This window comes from Actinia tenebrosa, unplaced genomic scaffold (assembly GCF_029948245.1).
Source record: "Actinia tenebrosa isolate PJP-AT-01 unplaced genomic scaffold, QUT_ActTen_1.0 PGA_scaffold4__44_contigs__length_22323623, whole genome shotgun sequence".
NCBI lineage: Eukaryota > Metazoa > Cnidaria > Anthozoa > Actiniaria > Actiniidae > Actinia > Actinia tenebrosa.
Window position 1 is genome coordinate 18,181,283 of NW_028292581.1, and position 27,876 is coordinate 18,209,158.

Consider the following 27,876-nt stretch of genomic DNA (forward strand, 5'->3'; position numbering starts at 1 on the left):
ATCTTCACGTGTGAAAATAACACCATTGCGATGGCTATTCAAAAATACACGGAAAGAATTGCCTGAAAAAGCCAAAACATACTTCATTGATAATTATATAATAAACAGAATATTACATGGGCGCTTGGAGATACGAAATTTATCTACTCGTGTTGTAAAATTCGTGTTGTGAGATCTTTTCAACACTGAAAGATAAATTTCGTATCTCCGCGCGCCCATGTAATATCCTCCATTTATTATAATTATACGTGTATTACCGCTACACCACCCTTGATCCCCAGTTGATTCTGTAATCAATAAAGTAACGGCCTACAGTCTCTACCAAGCCTTGCACACATTTCACAAAGTCTCATGTGATCCGTGCGTGTAAAGTTAATGTTTGTTCGTTGTCTTCTGGTTGGCGGAAGAAATGATCTCATTTTTAATGGGTAACATTTGGAGTCAGTTCCCTGCGAATCACATCTGTAACATCTCTGGAAAAACCCCTTCCAACTAGTCGCACTTGTCCAAGTCTTCTTGCATCTTTTACAGTAGAAGTCAGCTACGCAGGGTTCTCTACCGGTGTATTCAGAGAAGGTGATCAACAGGGCTCCCTCGTTCGCTTCCACGTACTCTATACTCTTCTTCCTGAGGTATTCTTTTACTTTTGGTCTTATTTTCTGTACTCCTCTCCTTGCTGAGTGATGTCCTGCTCCGTCTATAATCTCTAACCAATCTTCACCATCTCGTTTCGCTTCATCATGATCAAAATTTCTCAGTCGTTCATCCAGTTTACGAATCGCTTCATCTCTTTCTTGTTGTTCTCTTTCAATTATGGCATCAACCTCAGCAGCACTCTTTTCTCCTTTACTTAAAAGCTGCTTCTTATAGGCGGTTGACTTTTCTGTATTTCCAACCAGTTGTCCATGAAGATCGATTTGACTCTGAGGACGACCATAGTTGTAGAAGTTAAAAATCGCGTCGGACGCTAGTCTGTGACTCTCATTCATCAACTCTCCATACTTCTCTTTGATAGCTTTACATTCTTTGGCTTCTTGGTGGTTTTTAGCGTAATATGCCTCAGTTGCTCTTTCTTTCCATCTTTCTTTTTCGTCCCCAAACTCATTAGCCATGTTTCGGAAGTGCTGCGTGCCTCTTAGAAGCAGACACAGAAGTACGAAGACTCTCCAGAGTGCTTCCAGCCGAAAACTGCTGAGATCAAATACCGCAAGACCCTCGTATTCTTGAGATACGTTGTAATGGGAGAGCTTGCAATCAGGATGATATTCTTTCTCCAGTATACGGTTAATGTTTTTAATGTTTACGCAGTCTGCACCAAAGAGATACTTTTGGGCCACTCCAATGCAAAGTAACTTTCCCTCATTTTGGTTGACTTCTAGATAGTCATCCGTTTTAAAAGGCACCAAGCCAACAACATTCACGGTTACCCGCCTACCAAGACACGTTTCCTTGTACTTCACTTGGACTTTCTTCAATCCGCCTTCTTTCAGCTCAGGAAGTATAAGACAAGCTTCAGAAGGCTTTGAGCTGTGTTTAAAAGTAGGTTCAAAAACTAAGTTGTCGACCGTAACACTTAAATGACCAATATCCGGGCGGGAGATGACGTACCTCTCTCCTGTACAGCTTACAAACGAAACACGAAGTTGTAGACACCGGAAATGGCATGTAAATATGGGCTGTTCTTGACAGACTTGAACATCACATTTCTCAGGGTCGATTGGAGCTGGACCAACTTCAATTACAAATTGAGGAACTTTGATGTAGGTTTTACTAGGAAATTTAGGTTTAACAATGGCCGTATATCTTCCTTTTTTACTGTGTGTGTAGTGAAATGAAACCATCTTGGCTTTCTCGTCAAGAAAAGAATTCTTCACATCTAACATGTTCGCGAATTGTGTCTCGACCAACCTCCATTCGGAGAAGTCAAGATCTACTTTATTTCCAAAGGCATCTATTCCTTTGACAACTACGACTCGTTGTTCCTTCGGGTAAGAAATAACAACGTTTTGATTTGTTGTTGGAGGTTCGTGACTAAAGATCTTTATTTCGATCAAAGGGCCTGGTACAACAGTTATCTTGATTGGAGAATTCTTAACTTCCTTCTCCGATAGAAATAAAAGGAAACGTTTTCGTCCAGCCACGAGAGGAGTAAACTCAAGCTGACAAATGTTGGCAGGAACCTCCAAATCGAGAGAGCTCACTTTGTGGGAATCAACTTCCTTCTCAGTCAAGACTCGTACGTCCTGTTTTTCAGCTGCAATCTCGATGATGCGTTGATCATCTCCACAAGACAAGTTTGTATCACAGTCATGAAGACAGGTAAGATGAATATTCGATGTAATTTCATTTAAAGATGTCAACGGGTGCCCAAAAATGTCAAACAGCGCCAACTTAAACATTATCGCTTTGCCAGCCTCGTGAATTTTCTCTTGTATGGTATGGAGGTCGTTGTGAATGATATACGAATTAGCGGGACAAGCTGGAGGAGTGATGATTGTCAAGTCTGTTACTTTCACCACCGGATGATGAACTTGTGTTGGATCAAGCAAATCAAAGGAGGTTATACCAACTTTATTACAACGCAGAGTGACAATGTATATCTCTTTCTGCAAATCACGAGTAGTTGAAATCAAAGAGACGAAGGAGTTATCAGGAACTATGTTTAATTTTAAATCACTTTCAACAGTTTTATTTCCAAATTCGTCCTTGCCCGTCACATGAATCTCGACGGTGCCCCCTCGATATACACTACCAGCCTTGCCATGTCCAGGAATTGGTGCTATACCGCTGACCTCGACGAACTTTAATTCTGATGGCTTAACGTCGATATTAACAGCTTTCTTGTCAATTGATCTAAAGTTGTAACGACCTTCAGGGAACTCAGGGATTATGGAATATGTCCCAGCTGACGTTACTTGAACATAAACATCTAGCTCCAGTACTTCTCGACGGGGTCGCCTGTCTTCGCCGTAACTGACTTGAACTCCTGGAGGTACGCTATTTAAGGAAGGTCGTGGAAAATCAATATCTTCTTGCCGCCCTCCAAATATGCGATCACTGTGAAGGCAAATAAATATGGTGCAAATCTTTGTTCTTTGTCCTGCTATCAGAGCACCAGTTGACGTGTCGTGGTTTACTTTAGTCGTGACACTGAACGTCGGTGCTGTTAGACGACGCCATATTTTCCTAAACATGATTGTATTTTTTTTCAAGAAAAAAACTTGAAGGGCCTCTGATAAACTACTGATTTATAGTAGATGGCGGGAATTCTTCTGATCGCGCGTCTGAAACACGAGAAAAAAAATAACATGAATATCAAAACAAATAGTACCAGTCATATGACCGAAATAGAAGGCACACGGTTGTCACGGTACATAATTGACGACATCATGGATGATCGATCCTTTAAACCAATCACCGTTCGTTCAAACCGAGTCCTCAGAACATGAAACAGTCACAGTGCTCGCCGCGTACGGTGAGTTCTTACAAGGCCACGTCCACAGGTATCCGCAAATTTTTGCGGATACGGGTTGCGTCCACACGCAAAAAAAAATTGCGGATACAAAAATTTCCGGAAACGTGTGGACGGGGCCTAAGAGTCGTTTATAAAAAAATTCTGTCGTTGAATGTTTCTAAACCTGACTTGTAATCCGAGTCCAACCCGAGGTTGAGGGTAAAATCAGTAAATTCGTTGAAAATAGGAAGTATATTTTGCTAAAGACCATAAAATATCATGAATAGAAACCAGGGTATGTAGTCTAATCGAAAATTATTTGTGATTTAGCAACCGTTAGGGGAACAGAGAGGATTTTCATGGAACGACCTGTCTGACCTCCCCGGGAAATGATTATGAATCTCAATCAGCCTGAATCCGACGCCGCCTGAATCCGACAGGCTGTCAATTCAACGCTTGTTGTGGAGGAAAGTTTATACTGCGATCCAACGAATTAAATATAAAGTAGATATAACTAACTATAATCAGTTAATAAGAGATAACTAGCTAACAACTAGTGTGAGCTGCGTCGGTGTTTCTAATGAAACAGTAATGATAAAAGGGTAAATTTTACACCGTGAAAAGATGAAAACAATTACCGACGTTTCGGACGCTAGTCCTTCGTCGGAGTCACTATACTTTATTATACATTTTACTAAGTATCTCAATTAATTAATTGCTTATTATAGGGGAAAATCAGTGAAATTACATGGCTACATACCTCTCTCCTCCCTCTTGTACTCTAGACTACTACCACGAGGCCGTAATGTGATACTTTTAAACCAATGATTGAATATTAACTAAACTAGCAAGGGATCGGTTACTTGGTTTTCATGGTTTTCATCTCACATGGCTGCTTCATATTTAATAGCTTGATCTAAGACTTACTGCGATTCCCAGTCGCACGCGACGAAGTGAGACCAAAATCACAATCAGTCCTCGTCGAAAATTCCGAAAATGACCCCTAAAAGGGATCTGTATTTTGGGATGATGGGCGTGGCAGTGATGAAATTTCACCCCTAAGAGGGACCAATCAATAACGCATTTTTTTTGTTTGGTTTCTCGATTTTAGTTGCATCAAACGCCGTCTGCTCTAACGAAATTATGACGACGTCCTCATATACAAATCGCTTGTCTTTTTGTAGATCTTATACCCTAAAAGGGACCATAAAATTCAGTTGGTGCACATTCCCGTCGTTATCACCCTAAGCGGGACCAAAACCCCGATTTCAAACCCTAAAAGGGACGACGAGGACCCCCGCCCCCTTTCATAGGGGAGTCCCCCCCAGGGTCTAAGGATTCCGACTCCGAATTTCAAATGTTTAACTGCAAACTATCAGTATTGACTTATCCTATCTTGAAGAAACTCAAATCATAGTCATAGCGATAGCTTTGCAATCAAGTGTTAAGATTCGGAGCCGGAATCCTGTGACATTTTTGAGTGAGAAATTCACAGTTACAATGAGATAAGGACAAAGATTTTTGCACATTTGCACGTGTTCACGTGAGTATTCACATCAGTCCTGGTGTAGAAGCCAATAGAAACGATAGAAACCCTTTTGATTGACGTCCACCCAAATTCAATTTTTCGTTTGTGATGAAGGTCTAGTCGCAGTAATATCAACTTATTTGTTCCATAATATTATTAATTTTCCTAACTCAAGGGTTAAACTTAATTTTGTTGTGAAAACCATAGTTAACCAAGCATTTCTAACTTTGGCTTAGATTACTAATTATTGCATAGTAGTTATCAATTGCATTGCTCGGATTACAAAAATCTATGACTATCTAGGCAAAAAACAGAAGTGGATTCAGTTAATTCAACTATTCAAGGACTGTATCATATGGTTTAGATTGAATTAATGAAATCGATTATAAATATAGTAAGAGGACAAAAATAGAAAAGAAAAAAAAGAGAAAAATATCAAATGGATCAAACTAAACAAATTAAATTGCACACGTGCTACAGGCTAATATTAAGTGTATACATATATATATATATATATACACTCGATTGCAGAAACGTTGTAGTATACATTTATACATATATCTAATTTATTCAGTATATTTAATGATATGCAAAACAGAAAAATCGCTTTATTTATTGTTTGTTTCATTCTATGACTGTCAAAATATTTTTTTCTTGTCCATTAGATCGTACAGATTATATAATTTTTTTGGTTTTAAGCGTTGAAAATGGTTATTTTGTATTATGCATCTTATTAGATATTTGTATAAATGTATAAACGTATACTACAATGTTTCTGCTTGATCGAGTGTATATATATATATATGTGTATATATATATATATAAAGCATCTTTCTTATGTATACATATAGATACAATATATACCATAGTTAAACTATGAATGTACATACCTCTATGTATATACATGTATATAACTTATTGATTTTCTAAGTAAATAACAAAAAGATGTTAATTAACTTTATAATGTTATATATAATTATTGTATTGTGAACACATGATATTAAATTTATAGCAAGGAGGAAAAAAACTAACTCAATTATACATGAGAATTAATTCATTCTTTAGAGTTCTAATGAAAATGGAATTCCAAATTTTAGCACCTATGAATTTGATGTTCATTAAGCCATAATTTGTTCTTGTCTTAGGAAGCACGAAAGTCAATTTAGATGCCAATCTTGTGTTGTAAGAATGTCTTTTAGAGGCTGATAGAAAAAAGTTATTAAAAATTGAGGGTAGGTTGCCAGCATGATAATCATACATAAATATTGCTGCAGTATACAAATAACTTAGATCAACTAGTTTCAATATACATAGACTAGCAAAAAGGGGATCAGTGTGTTCAAGATAATGTGAGAAGGTAATAAGTCCAAGGGCGGATCCAGGGTTTTTTTGAAGGGGGGTCTCAGGGGTAAATTTTGTGGGCAAAGGAATCCCAGTCGCATTTTTACCATAAGAAGCACATTTGACCTCAGGAATGACAGGGGGGTCACGTCCCCCCGACCCTCTAATAGTCTAATAGTTTTCTTTTGCAAAACTATTAAAGGAGTTAGAGCTGATTTGTAGGTGTGTCCCCAGAAAATTATACCATAAGTCAAATGTGGATAGATTAGAGAATAATACAACAAAGTTAGAATTTCCAGGTTGACATAATGCCTCAACTTAGAAATCATCCCAACACTGTGTTTGATTTTACTAGAGATGTACGAGATGCGGGCCTTCCAATTACTAATTACTTAAGTTCATTTACTTGCTTTAGGGGAATATTGCTAATACTAATAGAAATATCATGTACCTTTTCCTGGGGGGTATGGAAAATAATAAAATTGGACTTAATGGCAAAAATCAATATTTCATGACAATTTATTTGCACAAAGCCATGAGTAAATAAGCAGCAGTTAGGCGGACTCGCGGAGCGCCGACAAAGCCAAAAATCGAAAGTCGAAAAACATCAGGGGGGGGTGGGTTTTTAGAGGTCGGTAACCCGCCCTACAGGGGGTCTTGCGCGATCGGCCGACACGCGAAATGTGCCTAACTGCTGCTCTGTTGGGGTCGCAAACAGAGGGAAAGATATCCTTTAGATATACATGGCATCCGTCAACGACATTCAAAACGAAACTGTGCGCAGGCTGGGAAATCAGGTGATGGATAGCTCAGATGCGGATTTTGTCTTCGCGACGTTTATGGAGGGAAAGACAGACAAGACGATGAATCACGAGATGGCTGAAAAGATAATCGACAGAATGCCGGACGGTGACTACCGCTTGGAGTTGACGTTCGTGAAGTATTTGGATGGCGAGTGGGTGATAGAAAAGGGCCGTAATCCCATCAGGGCGTCTGGTAAGCAGAGTTTGTTCATCTTGAATAAGCAAACGAGACCAGGGGCATTAGAGGGAATTGACATGCTCTTCTATGAGGTCGCTTACCCGGTTACCGTGGTCATTTACGGCGCGTACGAGATTAAGGAGCCGGATGTCAGAAAGTTGCGACCAATGCGACATCCGGGCAATTGCGTCGGGAAATTGGTCAGAGAGTTCTTCGAAGATTCTTCTCGTGGCGGCAAGCTTACGCCAAAAAGAAGTGAAGTCATCAGGAAATGGGAAAGAGATACTAATAAAACCGGAGGTACCATCAAAAACATCAAGAAGTTAGAGACGGCTTTAGAACGCCGCATACGCGTGAAGGACATCACGGACGGTTGCATTTACGAAGGGACGAAAAAATATGGAGGTAGAGGTGCCCCTATTGTCATCTACCAACACAATGGACACGCTTGGCGAGAACTTAGGTTTCCCAAAAAGAAGGAAACTAAGGTTTATAAGATGTCGCCGTTGGCAGAATTGGTCCACGAGAATTCCGTTTGGTTGATGGACGCGGAAGGAAGTCAGTTTATGACGCAGGATGGTACTCTTTACAGGCCTCTAGTAGAACACCAACGCATTCAAAGTGCTTGTGCGACGTTAGGGGAAGACTTTTCAGACGAGGTCTTAAGCATCCGTAGTTTGGACTTCCTAGCTGCGAAGAAAAGAAATGGATGGAAGTCCACGCCTAAGGAATTTGGAGACATAGCCAAAGCCTGCGTAGAGCACGGTCATGGAGGTCTGTGGAACATGGAGTATGACGAGAACGAATACGTCTCCTTAGACATGAAACATTGTTACCCTGCCAGTTTTAAAGGCCTCGGGGATTGCAAGGAGTATTACGACCGCTACGGGCATCCAGACTCACAATTCTTTCGTGTGTCTTTGCCAGGTAAATATGACGCCCCCAAGTCTACGGGGTTCGTGCGGTTGACCACGTGGAAGTTAGCAAAGGGCTTACATCCGATAATTTACGCGTGGTATGGGAAACATCTGCAGGAGAAAGAATGGATTCCCATACCGCTGCTGAAGTTTCTCGAAGAGCGCGAACTGCTCACGTACACAGCGCATGAAGCCATATTGTGCCGCTCCGCGTTTACGAAATGGCTTCCGGAGCATAACCCCACTGCTAGAATCGTCATAGGCAAATTCACCCAGGGTGCAAAAGAAGGAGAAAAGCACATGCAGCGGCGTTTGATAACCGACGACGGAGAGTTGAGCTTCCTCGTAAAGCGTGCACATGAGCAAGGAACTATGGTGTCCGTAGAGAAGTGGAATTATTTCATAGAAGGTAAAGGCGAGCGACGATGGAATGCGTTGTGCTATTATCAAGATCATCGCCCGCAATATTACCATCTCCGGGCGAGCATGCTCGCATATGCGCATATCAATCTCTTAGCAATGCTGTTGAGGTTCGACAAAGAGGACGTTCCGCGCGTGGCTACGGATTCCCTCTATGTGAAGCCCGAAGTGTTAGAAAAAATGCAAGAGTTTTACACAGCCGATGAACTTGCGGAAAGTGGTCAATGGCGCGTGAAAGATGAAGAGATAAAAGCCTGGAGAGAACGTGTGGAATACCACGGGGAACACGTAAAAGGTGCCGTCGTTCCCACCGTGGAGCCATTGCCATCCGTTGTGGACCCCATTTCTTACCAACGCTTTTCGTACCTGTACGGGCCGGGAGGCAGCGGTAAAACCACCAGGGTCTTGGAATTATTTCCAAAGATAAAGGTATTAACGCCGACACACCGTCTGGAAAGAGAATTAACGGAAATGGGTTACGACGCACAGACTTATCACAGCTTCTTTCGCTGGAATGGTCAAAAGTGGGTGCCAGAAGCAATACGCGACATACCGTCGGTCATATTATGGGATGAGATTTGCACCGTGCCATTAGAAATCTTACAGGAATTCGTAGACTTCCTCCGCGGGAAGTGTCAAGTGATATTCGCCGGAGATCCATGCCAGCCGCCTCCCATTTGCGGAGAAATGCCCCACGAATGGTTAAAAGGAATGGTAGACCATGCAGAGGAAATCAACGCCGACTACCGCAGCAAGGACGAAGTAAGAGACTTAAAGGCATCATTGAGAGGCCTCAGCGATGCAGAGCAAAACAAGACGCTGCGTAAACGCATCCGAGCGAAGTCTTACGAGGACTTCCTTTGCGCGTGGCATCCAGAGGATTTGGTGTTGAGCAGCAAGCGCGCAGCACAATCGCGAATACAGAAAGATCTATTAAAAGTACACCGCGAAAGATTCCCAAGCCATTTGGTACCCGTTTGCTACAAGCCCCACGATACCCGCATGCAGAAGAGAGACGTGTGGGTGCCAGGCACCGACGTCCAACTGCGAAACGCGGTAACTCATGATAAAGTCTGGGTGCCTATGGGAAAGGTTGAAAAAATAACCTCCCATCCAGATTGGCGTTTGGGATATTGCATGACAGTCCACAGCGCGCAAGGTCTAACCGTAAAGGAAACCTTATGGATCATAGACCAGCGGCTGTGTTGGAGCAATTTGATTTACACTGCTGTGAGCCGTGTGGAGCATGCCAAACAGTTGCGGAGGGCTTGGGGGCCGCAATTGCGTTACGATAAGACGCCAGAAGATATAGCAAAGGAGAACATTGCTAAGAAACTCCTTCGCTATAAGAGACACGACGAAGGAAAAGGCATGGTGTTCGACCTATGCGTGGACGACGTCTATGAGAAAGGCGCCCGCTGTGCAAAGTGTAACATACCGCTGCTATGGAGCTTCGATGCGAATGACGATCAACAGTTCTCCGTGGATCGTATAAATAACAAACGCGGGCATTGCAGAGGCAACGTAAGACTGACATGCCTAGAGTGCAATCGGGCGCGTGGAGCTGCACTACTCTGAGTCTTTGGGGACCATGAGCAGCTCTTCCTTGACAAATCCGCGACTTGGGCCATTTAGGTAATACAACACGGGTTGCCCTTCCTTGGTGACGGACTTCGAAATCTCATACGTTTCCAAAGACCAGTTAGGATCCGTGGCTCTCTTACTGCCACCTTCGAGTTCCCCCGGCTGATAGAGGTATCTGACCACTATGTTGCGGGGTAGCTTTTTTTCCTTCAGTCCGACCGCCCTCGAACTTCTGACGTAGGACTTGTGTTCCACGTGTTTCTTTTTTATGGCGTCCCTGGGTTTCATTCCCGTAGCCCTGGCCGCCTCGTTGTTCAAAGCCGCGACGACCTGGGGGAGCCTCTGAGTCCATTCCCTGTTGCGTTTGGAGGGATCTTCCAGCTCTTTCCAATACTGGTACCCAAAGAGACGCTCGGCCAGGGTCTTATTGAATCTTTCGACGATGCTCTGACCCCTGTGGTACTCTGCTTCGGCTCTTCTTATCTTAGTGCTGTGGTCTTTCAGGGTCTTAGTAACCACGCCCATGAACTCCGTCCCCGCATCCACTTGCAGCAGCTTAGGCCATTTCAAAACGCGCTTATAAATCCTACCTAGGGCTTCCGCGACTTCCCCAGAATCCTTGCTGGTTATGGGTTCGGCGTCCTTATATCTGCTTGCGATATCAACTACGGTCAAAGCGTATCTATAGGTCTTTCTTCTCACCTTATCGTGCGGTAAGAAAAGCAAGTCCGCCTGATGAACTTCATTAGGGGTATTTACGGTAAAGCTGGGTCTGGGAATGTACTTGGGCACGGGAAGATAAACCTGCCAGAGGGTTTGTTTTCTTAGCCAGTTCTTAGCCGTTTCATCTGATACCCTGGCCGCGGTCGCGAGTTTCTTGATGGCCGACGCTCCTTTCCAATAGCCTTCAGGCCCATAGTAAATCCTTTTGAGTTTGTCCTCTACGCGGCCCATTATATGAATTCCAAAACGAGATTGATCTTACGTCCGTTAAAATCCACCGTCTTTCCGTCCACTTTAATGGTGATGTTTATGCTTTCTACCAAATTAGACAAATCATAGCTCAAAGAAATGGGGGTGTATTCTACCAGATCGAATGGATTACCTTTGGGCAGGAACTTAGACATAAGAGAAGACTTTTCTCCATTGTTGTAACTATTGGCCAAATCGCAATAGACTTCGTAAGAGGATGCGACTTTCCATTTTACATCATATGTACTGCCGCTATTTATCGTGGTACTAGTAAGGCCCAGGAGTTCTACCAATGAACTGCCCTTTAAATTAGCGCTTCCACTATTTTTCTTGAATTTCATTTCATGGGGTAATCCTGTGGTAAGAGTATATCCATGCTTTGCTAGCTCCTTAGCCAGTGTTATAGGGGTGTAATGGGAATCTGGTAACTTTGGTTTGGTGCCGGAAGTCACGACGACAAAGCCATTAATTAAATTATACCAAGAATTGTACAAAGAGCAACTAACCAGCCGGACCCTTTCCGCGCGGATGGGAGGATTCAGATAAGTGGTAAAGTTATTCTTGTCGCTTTCCAAAAAGACGATCATTATATTAGATACGCCAAGGCTACGCCTCCCGCCAGCCCTGCGACTCCTACAAATACCAGCTCATTGTCTTTTCGTTTCTTAGAAGGCTGGTAGTAATTCTTGAACTGAGGCTTTCTTAACCTAAAGTCGGGGTGTGCTTGCGCATAAAGTTTAAAGGCGTAGTCCGTATTTTCGAAGTTCTTATCCGCCTGCATCTTGTCTTGGTAGTTCTTATCCAACCAATCCCTGTAAGCTTGTCTTTTTTCATTCCAAGCTGCCACGTCCCGCTGATATTTCTCCAGCGCTAAATCATGCCTCTTCCTCTCAGCGGCTAAATCTCCGCTTTTGTCGCCTCTAACTAATCTATCCAAATATTGACCACCATAATTAGCTCCAGTGAATGCTAAAGCTGCGACGACTCCACCTACGACCACGCTAGCCATTATATATTACGCCGTAGGCAGGTACTTTTCCTTTCGTAGGTAATCCTTTAGCATGATAGCCCCGCCTACGGCAGCGGTCATTTTAGCGAAATTAGCGAAGCTCTTGCTTGGGTCTTCAGTAAAGTCTTCTTTGAGCACTTTCTTACCTACCCAACCAATACCCGCAACGATGGAAGTAATGATAGCTGCTTCTTCAACAGTTTTCAATAACGCGGTTGACATTATATTACAAAGCGAGAAGGAAAATCTAGGTCGCCACGGCACGTGGTGATAAATTTACTCCATTTCAGGGATTTTGCTTTTTCTAACCTCCACAGGTGCGTGCACGGGCGCGTGATATGTTGGTGGTTCTACCTTTTTCGTTGCCCGCCATTGTAAGTAGAGGCTGCCTGCTGCTATAGCGACTCCTAACGCGCCAATGACGTACCCAGGATTAATGAAGGATTCCTCTTCTCTTTCCTCCACCTTTTCTTCTTTTTTGGCTTTGTTCTTTTTATTCATCTCCGCGAGCTTCTTTCCGGCAGCGACTCTGCCTGGAGATTTAGCCTTGGTAATCTTGGTATCTTCTACGGGTGGTTGTTCTTCAGTGCCGCTCATCTTATATTAAGGGACTTGAAGGACTTAACAAGTAACTTGATGACGACTTGACAATGACTTAAGGACGACTTGACTAAGTACTTGACAACGACTTGACTAAGTACTTGACAATGACTTGGCAATGACTTAACGGCGACTTGACTAAGTACTTGACAACGACTTGAGTAAGTACTTGAGAATGACTTGATTAAGTACTTGACAACGACTTGACTAAGTACTTGAGGCGACTTGATCAGGTACCTCAGCAAGTGCTGCCTGGAAGACCTTTTCGACTTCTCTGTCCTTCTTGAAGTCCTTCCAAGATGTTCCGAAGGAACCTAGTACCTCCTTCAAGTCGACATGCTGAGCTACGTGAAGTGCCGCAGAGGCGACTGCCATTAACTTACCGCACTTCAAAGACAACCACCCGCAGGTTATCTTAAGTTCTTGGGCGATAACATAGTCCTCGCTTATGTCCTTCCGCAGTTGCTCCACGTCGTCTATGGGCAGTGCAAGTCCGAGAAGCTTGGTGGCCAGCTTAATGGCTGAGTCTGCTACGGCGTCCGTGGTCTTACTTGCAAGGGCGGCCTCGTACCTCTTATGGAACTTTTTGACTTCCTCTTCTGACAACTTATTAACCTGCTCATGGGTAAATTCCTTGCCTATCATTTCTTTACACTTCCCAGAAGACACAAGGACGTTGAGTTGTTCCTTAAGGTTACTTTCATCTAGCTGCGTGGGGACTTCATCTAAGAGCTGCTCAATATCCATATATGTTAATGGAATACGGAAACCTCAAAGAGAAGATCATTTTGGAATGTTGGTGCGTCTTTAGATGCCGCATGTATTCGTGTAACTGTTCCTTACTTATCTCACCGCCGTAGTCGCTTAAGATGGTTTCCAGGTCACTCCGGCTCGGAGTATAAAATACGACCAGGGAGCCTATGTTTTCCCTAAAAGGCTTAGAGACGCTGGTAAGCTGCTGCGAGAGCAACCAAACGCTGATATTGTCGTGTCTACCGCTGAAGGCGAGCTTAACGAGCTCGGAGGTGCGCTTTTTTACGTCGTCCCCACAGGCGATGTCATCCAGTATGAGTAAAGTCTGCGTGTCCTTGGGGAATTGCTTGTGCCAAAACTTCAAATGGCTGGATAACTCATTAGGATCTAAGATATCCACGAAGAAGTCGTCATCTTTCACTCCTATGCCTTCCCAGGTGCGGTTATTCACATAGGTGGGACATAATAACACTATGTAGTCGAAGCGGTATCTAAAGGGTCCTAATAGCTGCTCCACGACGAACTGCGTTTTGCCGCAGCCGGTGGGTCCTACTATCAGAGCATTGCAGGGAATATGGTTCGGATCCATTATATATACGATGGACCCAGTGGACGCAGTAAGAAGGATTGCCGCCGACGCAAAAGATAAAAGAGACACCATAGAAATGCAAAGGGAGGAGATCGATCGGCTGCGGGAGCGCGTGCAGGAATTGTACGATGAAATGTGCGGTCTGAAGCGCGCGGAAAGGTTTGGTGCCTTGTTGACGATGGCCGGTTGGGCAAAAGAAAGCATTAAGGACTTTATGCGGTATCCCATATAAGGCTTAAATAACACTTAGTTATAATGAAGTGTAAGCAATGTGAAAGGGAGTTCAGCAGCAAGCAAAGATTGCAATATCACGTCGAAAGACGGGTATGCAGTAAGAAGGTAAACAACGTTACCGTTTGCGAAGACTGTGATAAGCAGTTTAGCAGCGCGCAGGCTTTGGAGTACCATCGTAATAAAAGGGTTTGTTTAAAGAATGTATGCGTGCGCTGCGACGAGAACGTTACCGACGCCTGGCACCGACATAGATGCTACGGTAATTACGATCTGCTGGGCGTAGCATGTGAGGAGCACGGTGACGTTGCCGCCCGATGTTGTCCACAGGAAACCCAAAGGAAGTTAACGCAAAGGAAGAAAGAAATAGACGAAACGTTTATGGAGTTTGACCGCGTAGAAGGCGTAAGGTGGGAGGATAGGGAATATTGGGAGGCCAACTGTGAGCGCTGCGGCTGTCAAAGAAGTGACCAACATATTTGGCAGTGCCTCTACGACGGTCAAGGCGGCTTTAAAGAGTACTTAGATCGCTTTGATGCTTGGCATGCCAGTAACGAGGTGGCAAGGAAAGCCCGTAGAAGTTAGAAAGGGACCTAAAATAGTAAGATAGGGTTTGTGCAAAGAGTCTCAAATCCTGATCTTATTTTTTATGTTGTTTTGTTAGGGATCAACAATACCTCAACAAATCAACAAGAATAATAGGAACCCCTTTTAAAGGAGGTTGCAGGATAATGAATAAGAACCCTTTTAAAAGAAGAGCGGATCGTCACTACTTTTTTTTTTCGTCAAGAGATGTAGTAAAGTACGACTTGTGCAAAGAGTCTCAAAATACGACTTTATTTTTTATGTTGTTTGTTAAGTATCATCAACGTTTAACAAAACAACAAGAATAATAGGAACCCCTTTTAAAGGAGGTTGCGCACTAAGAACAAAAGAGGTCTATGCCTCTTTTCGTGTCCCAAAAGACGTCGATTCATATTCCTAGGTAGTAAAGTACGACTTGCGCAAAGAGTCTCAAATCCCATTCTTATTTTTCTTGTGTTTGTTAAGTATCATCAACAAAACAACAAGAAAAAATAAGGACCCCCTTCAAAGGCCTTGCAATATATGCTAGCCTACGCAGCAGCCTTCTTAGGAGGATTCCTAATCACCCTTTCAATATATGGACTGTATTACGTGCGAACTACCAGCCGATTGCATTACGCCCACTCCTGCACCGCGTAAAAAATACACCTGCCTTCATTGCGGCAAGGTATTCCTGGAAGGATCCTTTGTGGGGCATTGGTGCTCGGCGGATCCTAAAGCGCAGCGGACTTTAGCAGACATTATGAATGCAGAGGACTCTCAGGCTCATACTTGACTACGTCAAATACCCACCTGCCATCCTTTTTACCATGACTCATGACATGGGTAACGTCCTGCCCTTCGATGGCGTACCTTATCCTATCGGGCGCCCAAAGGGTGTATGTTCTTTTTTCATTCTTTAAGACCAAACGCAGGCGGTCCAAGTCTTCAAAGACCACGTAATTCTTTATCTCATAAATCTCCCCCACCTGCAAATCCCTCCAGTATGTTTGTATGAACTTTAACTCGTTAAATTTATCCTTGTCCATATATTCTATGAAATATCTTTAAGTGTGTTGCCAAAGTCTCCGAGGTTTTAAAGCCCTTACAGCACCACCTGCAGGGAATTCGTAGGTGTTCAGCATACGCAGTGATCTCCCTGCAAATGACATCGTAGTCGCTGCTTATGAGCACCTTATAGCCGTTTTCTTCATACCTCTGTAAGAGTAGTTGCTGATCCTCAGATAACCTGCCGTTGCCTTTTGGGGTCTTTAGCTCTATGCAGAATCCACAGTAATGCGTATGCGCATTCAAGATCATTAAGTCGGGTTGACCGCGTTGATATCCTTTCTGCCAGCACTTTATACGTTTGCCGTCTGAATCCTGCAGTTCACCTAGACCAGGGGCTATGAGCATTTGGGGGTAAAACTTGCGGATGTAGTCCACCACCTTTTTATGCAGGTCGAATTCATTTTCTATTTTGAATACCAACTTGTTTGGACCGTCAAACCGCCTTTCATACTTACCGGTTTTCCTTAGCGCGGGTAGGACTTCTTCGAAGACCCAATCGCGAAACTTAACGGCTTGGGGTAACTTAGAGCTAAATATCAGTTCATACAAACCTGGCTCAGATATGAACACAGAATGTGGGTGCATAGAAGCGCCCTGTTTTAGGGCCCTTCCTAACTCACTCGACCTTTTCTGGTATTTCTCAGAAACGTGCTCCCTGATTGCGTTTCTCGTTTTTTCATATCCTAATGCAGCTGCCACCTCCTTCGCTTTGAAGTACAAAGTTTCGCCTTGCACTATGCATTGCAGTTTCGTACCGTTGTTTTCAAATATTTGCAGCATTGTATACCTAAGGAATATTTAACCCTAATATGCAACACTTTTAAGTTGGTTCATTTCCACGCTCAGTTGCGCGTCTGAGACGACGAAGACGTAGCAGTTTATCTTGTCGCTGTCGCCGGCACTGGTGTTCTTGGTGCGCTTGATCTCCAATGTTATACCATCCTGCGTATTTACTAGACGTAAACCCTGGCCATGTAGGTCTTCGTCGTTAATGGTGCGCATGTCAATCCACAGCGCGTACTTATCCTTAAAGAATTCCTCGGGGCTAATTTGGTCGCCAAACTTGCGCATTGCCTCCCTGTACACGTCTACGGGCTTTATCCCCTGGGAGTAAACCTTGTTTGGGACTCCGTTGATATTCACGCCGACGTTAGTAATGTTGGGGTTATGAAAGGCTTCGGAGTCGCGCTTACCGGCCTCATAGGGCTTAGCAAACACCAGCATTAACCCCGTGAGACTTCTTCGGGGGATGTTAATACTTTGGTTAATAACCTCATCCGTCTTATCTAGGAAGCTAAATGTCTTATACATTACTACGTGGTCGTATAAGAATGCCTTTCCGGCGCTATATTCCATGCCAGCGCTACGGGCCAGCTCTTCGCTGTACACGGTCTCGTACTGTAATTCTAGATTAGTGATAGAATAGGGATCCACGGCTCCGCTAATTGCGCTGTCCATTCCTCCTATGACGTTCGTAGTGTCCGCCAAGGTTACTTCAAACTGTAACTCGGATAACTGCCTGGGGTAGTACACACCATGACTCGTAATTACTTCAAAGTCCAAAGGGATAACGTATTTGGTACCGTACGCAGTTACTACCCTTGTTGCGTCTGCTACTGCGGTTGCTCCACTGGAGTCCGTAGGCGCGGGGTTAGTATCGCTGCGAAGCTTACGAAGAATAACGCTTCCAATTCCCTGCTCTATCTTTTGTGCACGGTCAAAGGCTGTTAGCCACAGATCCTTATACGTGGTGTACAAATCGTACCTATTCAAATCCAAGAGGGATTCCCCTGCGAACTTGATTCTCATCTTAGAGACGAGGTTCCTACCCACATTATTGACGGTATAGCGCTTGTCCTTGGTGCTTGGTTGTATTGCTAGGTCAAACCTTAAAGCCAAGGTACCAGGAACCAATACTAGGTTATCTGTTAGACGGGGCACGCCTACGTACTGCGTTTCCCCTGGCTTTGCGCTACTGGGGGTAAAGGTGACCCGGTGAAAGGTGCGTTCTGCTTTCAGCCCGCCAACCTGCTTAGGTAATACGTTGGGATTTAACTTCGAGCTTATCATATATAATGGAAGTAGGAGGAACGGATTTTGACCCCCTTACCGAAGAAGGCCAAGTAGACATTAACGACGAAGAATACGAGTCTTTACTTCCTAATGACAACGTAGACGGACGAAGTCTCTTTGAGAAATTGCTGAACAAGTATGGCGTCAGGGCCCACGGTGCTCTGCGTTCCTTAAGAGATAAATTTAGGTCTAAGAACCCCCACACGCCCATTCCAGAGTACTTAGAAATGGAATCTCTTGGCGTGCGGTCGGACTTAATGGCGGACCTCATCGAGGACCTAAGAGAGCGATTCCCAAGCCTAAACCTGGCTCTTTTGGACATCCAAATAGGAGACAAAGGGCAGGTTCAAGTTAGAGAATCGGGTAGGGAAAAATGGCACAACCTGTATCAAAGGAAGAATTCCCACCTGCTTAATAACCAGCTTCCAAAAGGAGTCACAAATGCGCTGGGAACGCCCAACTTGACCATGCAGCGAGGCTCGACTAGGGAGGAAATGCGACTGGATTTCAATAAGATCTTTAAGGCGGCAGCTAGATTACCGGCCTCTGCAGGCGGCCATGGAACATACGAAGAATTAAGGGCGCAAGTAGGAACGCTAAGTGAGTCACTCCAAACCAAGACAGAGGAAGTTGCTACGCTGAACTCTCAAAAACGGGAATTGGAGGCCAAGATAAATAAAATACGGACCTTACCAGCACGCCTTGCCGAGCAAGCCTCTTCTGCATACGATTTAGCGGAAGCGCATCGAGAATTGGCCGAGATTGCTACCCGAACGGAGGCAGCTAATAACGACTTAGAACGAATCGCCAGGGAGCGCGAGGACCTCTTAAGGGCAAGTGAGGATTTGGCGGCTCTTAAGGTGTCTTTCCAGAATCTAGAGCTGGAAAACGACGTCCTCGAAGAAAGATTTAAGGAAATGGAAGACGAATTCATGAGGGGAAACAAAGCTACTCTTGAAAGTCATGCCGCCGAAGTTGCCGACTTTCGGCAGCGGATATCTAAGTTGTTAGATGAAAAGACCACTGCCGTGAAGGACTTTCAGAATGCCTTTAGCCGCTTGGCAGGTAAGGATGAGCAGCTAGTACGCATAGGAAATGAATTAGTGGAGAGTAACGCCAGGGAAAGGCGTATTATAGCACAAATGGCCGAAAAGGATCTGGAAATACGACAACTTCAACAGGCCGTCGAAGACCTGCAGGGTCGAATAGAGCGGCAGCAGGAAGTAGCTGTGGACCAAACTCGCTCCGAAGAGGAAAGGGAGGCTGCTAGGAAGGAAGTAGATACGCTTGAAATACGCCTTGCGGAATTACGGGCGCAAAAGGAAAACCTGGAAAAAGAGCTGGGGCTTACCACCAAGGAAAAGGTAAAAAGAGCTCTGGTGAAGTATGGTATTCCGCTGGCATTTGCGGTTGCTATTTCGAGCGTAGTAGGAGTCATCCTATCCACGCTTAAGGCTACGGGCGCGGGCGTAAAGAAATTAGGCAGTGGGCTGACGGACTTGGGAAAAAAGATGGCAGCCGGTCTTCCTGGGCTGCTGGGTTCGGTTGTTTCCTTGGCGCTTAGGGCCGGCGGAGAACTGCTAAAGTTTGTGGGGAATAACATTTGGATATTAGTCGTAGCTATTGGAGTGGTACTCCTGAAGAAGATGAAGGGTTAATCTTATCCTTGTATGTTATGTCGGGCTTATCGTCGTCGGGCATCCGAGGCGTCCTCGACTGAGGATAAGTAAAGATAGTATTCGCAACGCCTTGATAATGCGGAACTAGTGGTATGGCGGTCATGGTGCTAATGGGCTTATGATTCCAAATAGCATCCGGTGGAGAAGGCCCCACAGTATTTATTCCTATGCGACCACGAGTTGCTATGGTCTTACCTCCATCGCTGGGACGAATTTGCAGCTTTGCATATTGGCAATTGGCTATCATATGAAAAGTCGCCGGCCTTTGATCTTCTCCGCTTACTGGAGGGGGCTCAGAGGAAAAATGAACTGGGTTCCTATTGTTAATTTTTTTTCTGTAAGGCAGTAATGGATGGTCATTCTCATCAACGATCCTAAACCCAGCATTGCACGAATACCCCGTATTAAGGCTAATAGTACACACAAGTAATCCCACGCCTCCAACCTTCACCCAAAGATCAGTGTCAAACCATTCATCATTTACGTACTCCTTCTCCTCTAAGTAATAAAGAAACCAATCTTCCTTTACATGTGGGTTCATATATTTCAGCAAACATAGTTTGCTTCTAGAGACTAAGCACCGTAAAAGTGCTAATGGTCTTGTGGTTATAAGCCGTGTCTCTTTGATTTTCTATGCCATTCACGCAAACACTCCCAGAATCGTCTACGCGTATTTGCAGCTTTACCTTCCCATGGCAATCGGCGACCATGTGAAAAGTCCAAACCGATAGATTTTCCTCGCTGGCTGGGTTGGGCTCTACGGAAAAATGTACAGGCTCCCTGTTGCTCGTCTTCGCGCGCATAGGCTGCAGTATGCCATTCTCATCCAGGAACCTAAAGCCCACGTTGGCATGGCTGCTCGTGCCAATGCAAATACTACAAAGGATTAACTTCTTTCCTGAGTAGTTCAAATTCACGGACATGCCCGTGACATCAACCCAAGAGCTCTGGGTGTATTTTTTCTCGCCTGTGTAAGTCGTATAAACACAATCTACTCCAGCTACGTAGGGGTTGTTCATCGCCATATATAATAGCTCAGACCAACACCCGCGGTGGCTAAGCCGGCTTTTAGTAAGTCATGGTCATATTCCTCGGTAACCTTCTTTACTGGTTTCTTTGGTGGCTTTTCTACGTACGCCTTTTTTAATGGTAGCTTCGTTTCGTGCACTTTTTTAGGCTGTTCAACTAAGTGCCTCCTGATGGTGTCAGAGTTCACGTCGTTCACCCCAAACTTCATATTCTTAGTAGCTCGTTGAAGTTTGTTGTTGTATCCTACTACAGAACCAGTATTTATAGATAAATTACTGGGCATTAACCAACAACCCGGGGCTACGGCATAGTCCAACCTCGCTTTGGAATTTTGTATGGCTAGTTGGTAACGCTGTACGCCCTTGCTAATGTCGCCCTCCAAGATTGAACTTTCGAATAAGATCAAGGCTTCGGCTCGCGTCTCTTCTGCGGCGCCTGTATTCCCCACTATGCTCGATCGGGTGTTTACCTGAGCTCCAAGGATAGAATACACGTAAGCTTCTATGCTGCGGTTCAAACGGGCAAGGCCGGCTTTGGTTAGTCCTTTACCTTCTGGGGGTATGAAATTAAGATATTGCTTCGTTTGCTCGTCGTTGGTAATCTTGATAATCAGCGGGTTAGCCCCTGCATACTTACCACCCTCGTCTTTGAACAGAGGTCCATCGCGGACTTCCTTAGTGGTCTTAGCATTTGGTTCGAAGAAGGTGCTACTGTCGTGAGTTTCCTTATGATATCCCGTGTTCCATTGTAGATTCAATGCATGAACTTCCTTATCACTTAACACATGTCCACTAATCCCCCAATAAGCCCAAATATGTCCCAGACCATTGTTAGCGCCGGCAGTGCATCGGAAATCCTTCCCTACAACGCCAAACTCCTTACAAAGTCTGTCATAAGCCGGCACGCTGTATTTATTATCTCTTGGATAAAACGTGGCATCTCCCGGCAGCGCAATAACACCCATTTCATGTAGTATTCTTCTAACCGTGAAGTGGAAGTGAAACATGAATATTGAATTCTTCATCAAGTTTGCGCTTACCCCACAACCGCTGGTGGCGCACCAAACCGCAAAGTTTAGTTGCTGCGGCCAATAACGCATGTTAGGACCACTTAACCATTCATGAGATTCCTTAGCGGTGGTATGATTAATGGGCACGTTTTTGAAGATATCTCGCACCTTTAACGGAAAGGAATGGTTGTTAGAGATCCGCATGTTCAACGTTAGGTCCAGGCTTGGATGTTTATCGAATGACACCGCGGGTATTGGATAAGTACTGGTACCCAGCAATAATTCCTTTGACCAACCTTGCGTTACCGTGGGATGCTGCACAGATACCGTAGGCGTGGAATGCTGCAGCTGATTGTCTATTTGCCCCACCAGCGTAGGTTTCAAGTCCGCATTGCTGTACATTCTGAAGCCGTTATAGTAAATACCGTCGGGTCTTCTTTCAAACTTACTAGGGTCTGCATGTGGAAACATCTTCCTAAAGGCCCTCCAGTTCCAATAATCCCTGTTGTCATGATGCGGCTGCTCCTCTATGTTATTTCCAAAAGCGTCGTACATTAGTATATAATGGATGTTATACCATCAGCACCTCCACTTTATCCTGATTTACCTAGGGAGGGACCTAACGAATTAAACGCCGAGAACTTCCGCTTGAATAAGGCAAATCTAATCCTGGCTTACTTAGAGGGGCAGACAAAACACTATGAGGAGGTCAGGAAAAAGTATGCTAGAGCGCGAAGCATACTACATAAAATCGCGATAACTTCCGGCTCCATGTCCGTGGCGTTAACAGGCACCGGCGTTGCTACCTCACTTACCGGGCCTGGAATAGTCGTTGGCGTTCCTTTGGCCAGCGTTGGAGCCGTCTGCGGCATCGTTTCCGCTGTTACGACAGGCATTATGAAGCAATTGTCCGGTAAGATATCCAAGCACGACACACACATAGCCCTAGCAAGAGCAAAGGCTAACACCATCGCCGACTTAGTCTCCCAAGCTCTGCGGGACCGCCGCATAGACGACACGGAGTTTTCTTTGATCCTCGCGGAGGAAAAGAAATACGGCGAATTAAAGTCGGGCAATAAAAAAACCATCGTGAAAGATCTTTCCGAGGAATCTCGCAAAAAGATCTACCAGGAGGCAAAAGAGGAGCTCCAAAGAAAACTCGCTCAGTAGACATCTGCTTTGAAAAGAACGTAGGTGGATTTCGACTGCACATTTCATCTTCTCGGAATCCATTCTAATAGGGGGTGGTTGGGGTCTATTTGCTGGAATATTTCGTAAATTACGTCGGGGTAATAAGGAATATCCTTATCCAGCCGACAGAATAACCACTCGGCCCTTTGCATATCTGGGACATCAGGAATACGCCTACCGGTAATTTCAGACAAAAGATAGGGAATAGCTTTGTAATATTTCCCTAGCTTTAATTTTTTCAATGTCTTTCGTAGACTTTGCGGCGAGGGCTCTTCCAAATTGTCCACGATCTCCCGCGTGTCTAAATACACCGGATGCAACCCCTGGATATAATTCATCCAGTCCCTGAAGTATTTCAACCTCTTATATGGCGTTTTCGTGCGACCTCCATTGGCGTAATACTGTTCTTTGGTAACATTTGGCACCGCATTACGAATATTCTTACCACACTCATAACACTGTGCTGACGTGTCCTCCTCTATCTGTATTTTTTTACCACAACACCAAAAAGATTCTGGCTTCGGTATGACAACTTTAGGCGTTAAACAAATCACACAGAAGTCGTTAACGAACTTCTTACACTCATGCATCGTATATCTAAAGGATATCTTTCCCTCTGTTTGCGACCCCAACAGAGCAGCAGTTAGGCACCTTTCACGTGTCGGCCGATCGCGCAAGACCCCCTGTAGGGCGGGTTACCGACCTCTAAAAACCCACCCCCCCCTGATGTTTTTCGACTTTCGATTTTTGGCTTTGTCGGCGCTCCGCGAGTCCGCCTAACTGCTGCTAAATACTTTCAAGTTCTTCATTCATCATAGCTTCTAATTCACTTAAGCTTTTATGAGAGTAAAATAGGTTACTATCATCTGCAAACAAGTGAAAAGAGAGCAATTTAGAGGAGTTAGTTATGTCATTTATGTATAGAAGAAAGAGTGTTGGTCCAAGTACTGAGCCCTGTGGGACGCCGCAACTTACTGTACAGATTTCAGATTCAGTATTGCCTAAAGTTACAAATTGTTTTCTATTTAAAAAATAAGAAGAGAACCATTTTCCAGCAGGACCATGTATTCCATAATGTTCAAGTTTAGAAAGTAATAATTGATGGTTAACAGTATCAAAAGCTTTGCTCAAATCAAGAAAAATGCCACATGAATATTCATTAACTTTTATAGCACATTGGATATTATTTACAATAGATAGTATTGCATGAATAGTACTATGGTGCTTACGGAAGCCAAACAGTTTATTGTTAAGTATATTCTTTTCATTTAAAAATTTGATAAGTCTTTTGCTTACTACATAATTTTTCCAAGATCTTGTTGAAAATTGATAAAAGAGAGACAGTTCGATAATTATTAAAGTCGATTTGGGAACCTCTTTTAAAAACAGGAACTATACTTGCAATTTTTAAGCAATCAGGGACTACCCCAGAGAAAAAAGATTTCTATTTGATTATTTTTTATTTAAGATTTGTATTCATAATTAATGTAAGAGGTTCAGTAATATGATTCTTAGCAAGCTTAAGTATGCTGGTGCATGGTATGCTGTAAGGACCAGATGCTTTATTAGTAACTAAGCTTTCAATTTCCTCTTCAACTTCCTGTATATTTACAGGACATATAGTAAAGGTTTCTTGTACCTTATCTGGAAGAAAATCAAGTGCTAATTTATTAGATGGAGGAATAGATTGGGCAAGGCTTGAACCAACATTACTGAAAAACATATTAAAATGATTAGCGATATCTTTACTATCAGTTAATTCAATGTTATTTTCTGTGATGAATTTAGAGGGAAGGTGGGTGTGGTTATTAGGAGATCCCACAATTTCCCTTATACCTTTCCAAACCTTCCTTATGTTAGATTTAGAGTTTTCAAAGAAATTGTTATAGTATTTGGTTTTACTAATTGTAATGATGGGATTTATATGGTTTCTATAGAATTTAAACTTATCATAGTAATAGCTGCATTTATTTTTCATGAATTTTCTATAAAAATCATTTTTTATCCAAATGGAAGTTCTGATACCTTTTGTTATCCATGGTTTTGATTGCTGTTTAATTTCCCTTTTACTAAGCCTTTTCAGTGGAAGGTGTTCTGATCAACTACAATTGATATTTTTTGGTAAAAACTATCAAACATGTCGGATACATTATCACAGTGTGATAAATTATCCCAATTAATAGATGCTATATCTTCAATTAGGCTAGATTTGTTATAGTTGGAATAGTCTCTTTTAACAAATTCAATATTCTTAGGTACATAATGTAGCTTTTTTATTATGAGGAAATTTGGTAAGTGGTCAGTGAGATCATAACAAATGTTACCACTTATGGTATGATGAGATAATGAATTAAAGAAGATGTTATCTATGAGAGTTGCAAAGTGATCAGTAATTCTAGTAGGCTGAAGAATATGAGGGCTAAAGATTCAATGGTATAAAGAAAGTTATCAGTATCTGTATGAAAATTTGACTTTAACAAATCAATGTTGAAATCTCCCATTACTATGCAATACTTATTTTCACTATTGATTTTGTTCACTGTATTGTCTTGAATAATCAAGAAAAGCATCAAGGTTACTATGTGGATGTCGATACATTACACCACATATAATACTATGTTTAAGGTTACTTTTGAATTCAATCCATAAAGCTTTACAAGGGCGGATCCAGGGGGAGGGTCGGGGGGGTTGCAACCCCCCTGTCATTACTGAGGTCAAATGGGCTTCCTGTGGTAAAAATGCGACTGGGATTCCTTTGCCCACAAAATTTACCCCTGAGGCCCCCCCTTCAAAAAAACCCTGGATCCGCCCTTGCTTTAGAATCAGAAGTGGTACATGATAATTCATCTCTAGTAAATACAGGCAAGTTATGGGAAAATATAAAAGCTACCCCACCCGAGTTGGATAAAATAGGTTGGGATATGAAATTACAACCTAGGATTTGATTCTTGAAGGTAATATGAGAAGATAATTTTAGTTTGGTCTCAGATAGGCCAATAATACCAAAATCATGATTTAATTCACTAAGGAGTTTATCAATATTAAATATTTTGCATTAAGACTTCTAATGTTTGAATGAAGAACAGAGAAATGTTTGCCAGAGACACAACTAGAAATATCAAAGTCAGCAGTAAATTCACTAGTGGAGTAATCCCGGGGGAGTAATACTTTGAATTACAGATGGATGTTGAATTTATGTCGGGGTCAAGGTTATTCAAATCAACCGGCTGATATATCAAATCTAGAGTCAAAGTTAAAATAATACTTATCTTAGAGTAACCACAGTAAATCCGTGAAACACTAATTATTAAATAGTACAAAATAGTGCTAGTTAAACAATAGAAAACAATGGAATTTGCATAAAATTGTGCTATTTAGTATTACTGAAGTTTCACGATTTACTGTGGTCACTCTAGAGTGATTCTCATATGACCGTGACAGAAAATAGACCATTTAGTTTGTACTTTTTGATAAAGAACAAAAGAAACAATGGGTTTAGAGTGTACTACTAACTATTAGTTTGCCTATTCTTTCACGGTCATATGAAAATCACTCTATTGCTCAGCAACTTGACGAGTAGATTTGATAAGTGTCTCGCTTGAAGACCCAGGCGCGTCTGCCAAACACAAAGTAACACGAAGAAAATCTTTCAATTTGAAGGTCTTAAAGATATTGTAAGTTAAATAACTTTACATAGTGGAATATTCCCGTTTTTATAACTAGAAAAATGCCCATACCGACCTTAGATCGTGGTTATTCATCCGATTTGCTTATGCGGTTCCTTCTTGTCTCAAAACTGACGTGACTCGCGTGACCTAGACCACAGGCAGTCCAATCTCTTATTCTGTGGTGTTGTAGTATTTGAATGTTAACGGTGAAAGTTTAGTAGCAAGTAAAATTAGTACTCGATAGATTGTTGTTTATCTTTTGATGTTTTGCTGATTTCGAAGCCAATTTGGTGCTTTTTTTACGGAGTTATCGTAACTCCTAAGTTTTACATTATCTCTTAGTGTTGTTTTATTACCATTTTAATGGGCTACTTGTGCCTAGACAAGTCTGGGCAACCCAAAAGCATGCCAAGAAAATTTGTGGAGGTGGAGGGCAGGGAACAAGGGCGAATCCGGAGGGGGGGGGGGGGGGGCAAAGGGGAACTGAAGGTCCCCCTTCAGCAGAAAAAAACGATGCTTTTTTATATTGTTTTCCGTTGTGTTGACGGAAGAAACTCAATTAACCCCCCCCCCCCCCCCCCCCCTAAAATTTTGGCTGGATCCGCCCTTGGGGAAGGGAAGGATTACACCATATGACATATCTTAACTTCTATTATTTCTCAATTGACACGGTTTTCTTTGTTATTCACAAGGCTTTATTTTTGTTATAACCCTCATTATAAATGCGAGGTCAATATATAGTTAGTTATTAACCCGGTTATTAACTATATATAGACCTCGCATTTATAATGAGCAACATTTGATAGAAAACCTTTTCAATTGAGCGTCGGCAATAAGCCTATACATCCCTCGGGCCTGCGGCCCTCGGGATGCATATGGCTTATTGCCTCCGTTCTCGGTAATTAACTCTTACTTAATCGCTACGAAATGAAGTAGATATGGCAATTACATTCCTCTGGCACAGCAACTCACGATTTTTTTGCCAAATCATGGAAAAATATAAAGTAGATGGCTATGGCGTGTTTCTCGACACTTCTCAAGTGTTTTGATGACCCCAAATCTTTCTATATCTGTACCCAGCACAGCAAGCAATTTTGTAATTTCTTTTTAAGAGAAAACACAAATTAAATATTAAGGAGAGCTGTTATTTTGGTCGGAATGACGAAACAGGATGTACGCACGCGTGCTCTGTGCTCTCATAATGCAGGCGCTC

The 27,876-nt window shown here is 43.1% G+C and overlaps 1 protein-coding gene across 1 annotated transcript; it reads right to left on the reverse strand.

Moving 5' to 3' along the window:
• Nucleotides 1–173: 173 nt before the first annotated feature.
• Nucleotides 174–26,796, reverse strand: LOC116292535 (uncharacterized). The gene is made up of 2 exons (XM_031699876.2): nt 26,737–26,796; nt 174–3,284 (listed from the first exon to the last, which is right to left on the reverse strand). Exon 2 carries the CDS (start codon nt 3,192–3,194, stop codon nt 294–296), a length of 2,901 nt encoding a protein of 966 aa, XP_031555736.2. The 5' UTR covers nt 3,195–3,284; nt 26,737–26,796; the 3' UTR covers nt 174–293.
• Between the last annotated feature and the right edge of the window lie 1,080 nt (nt 26,797–27,876).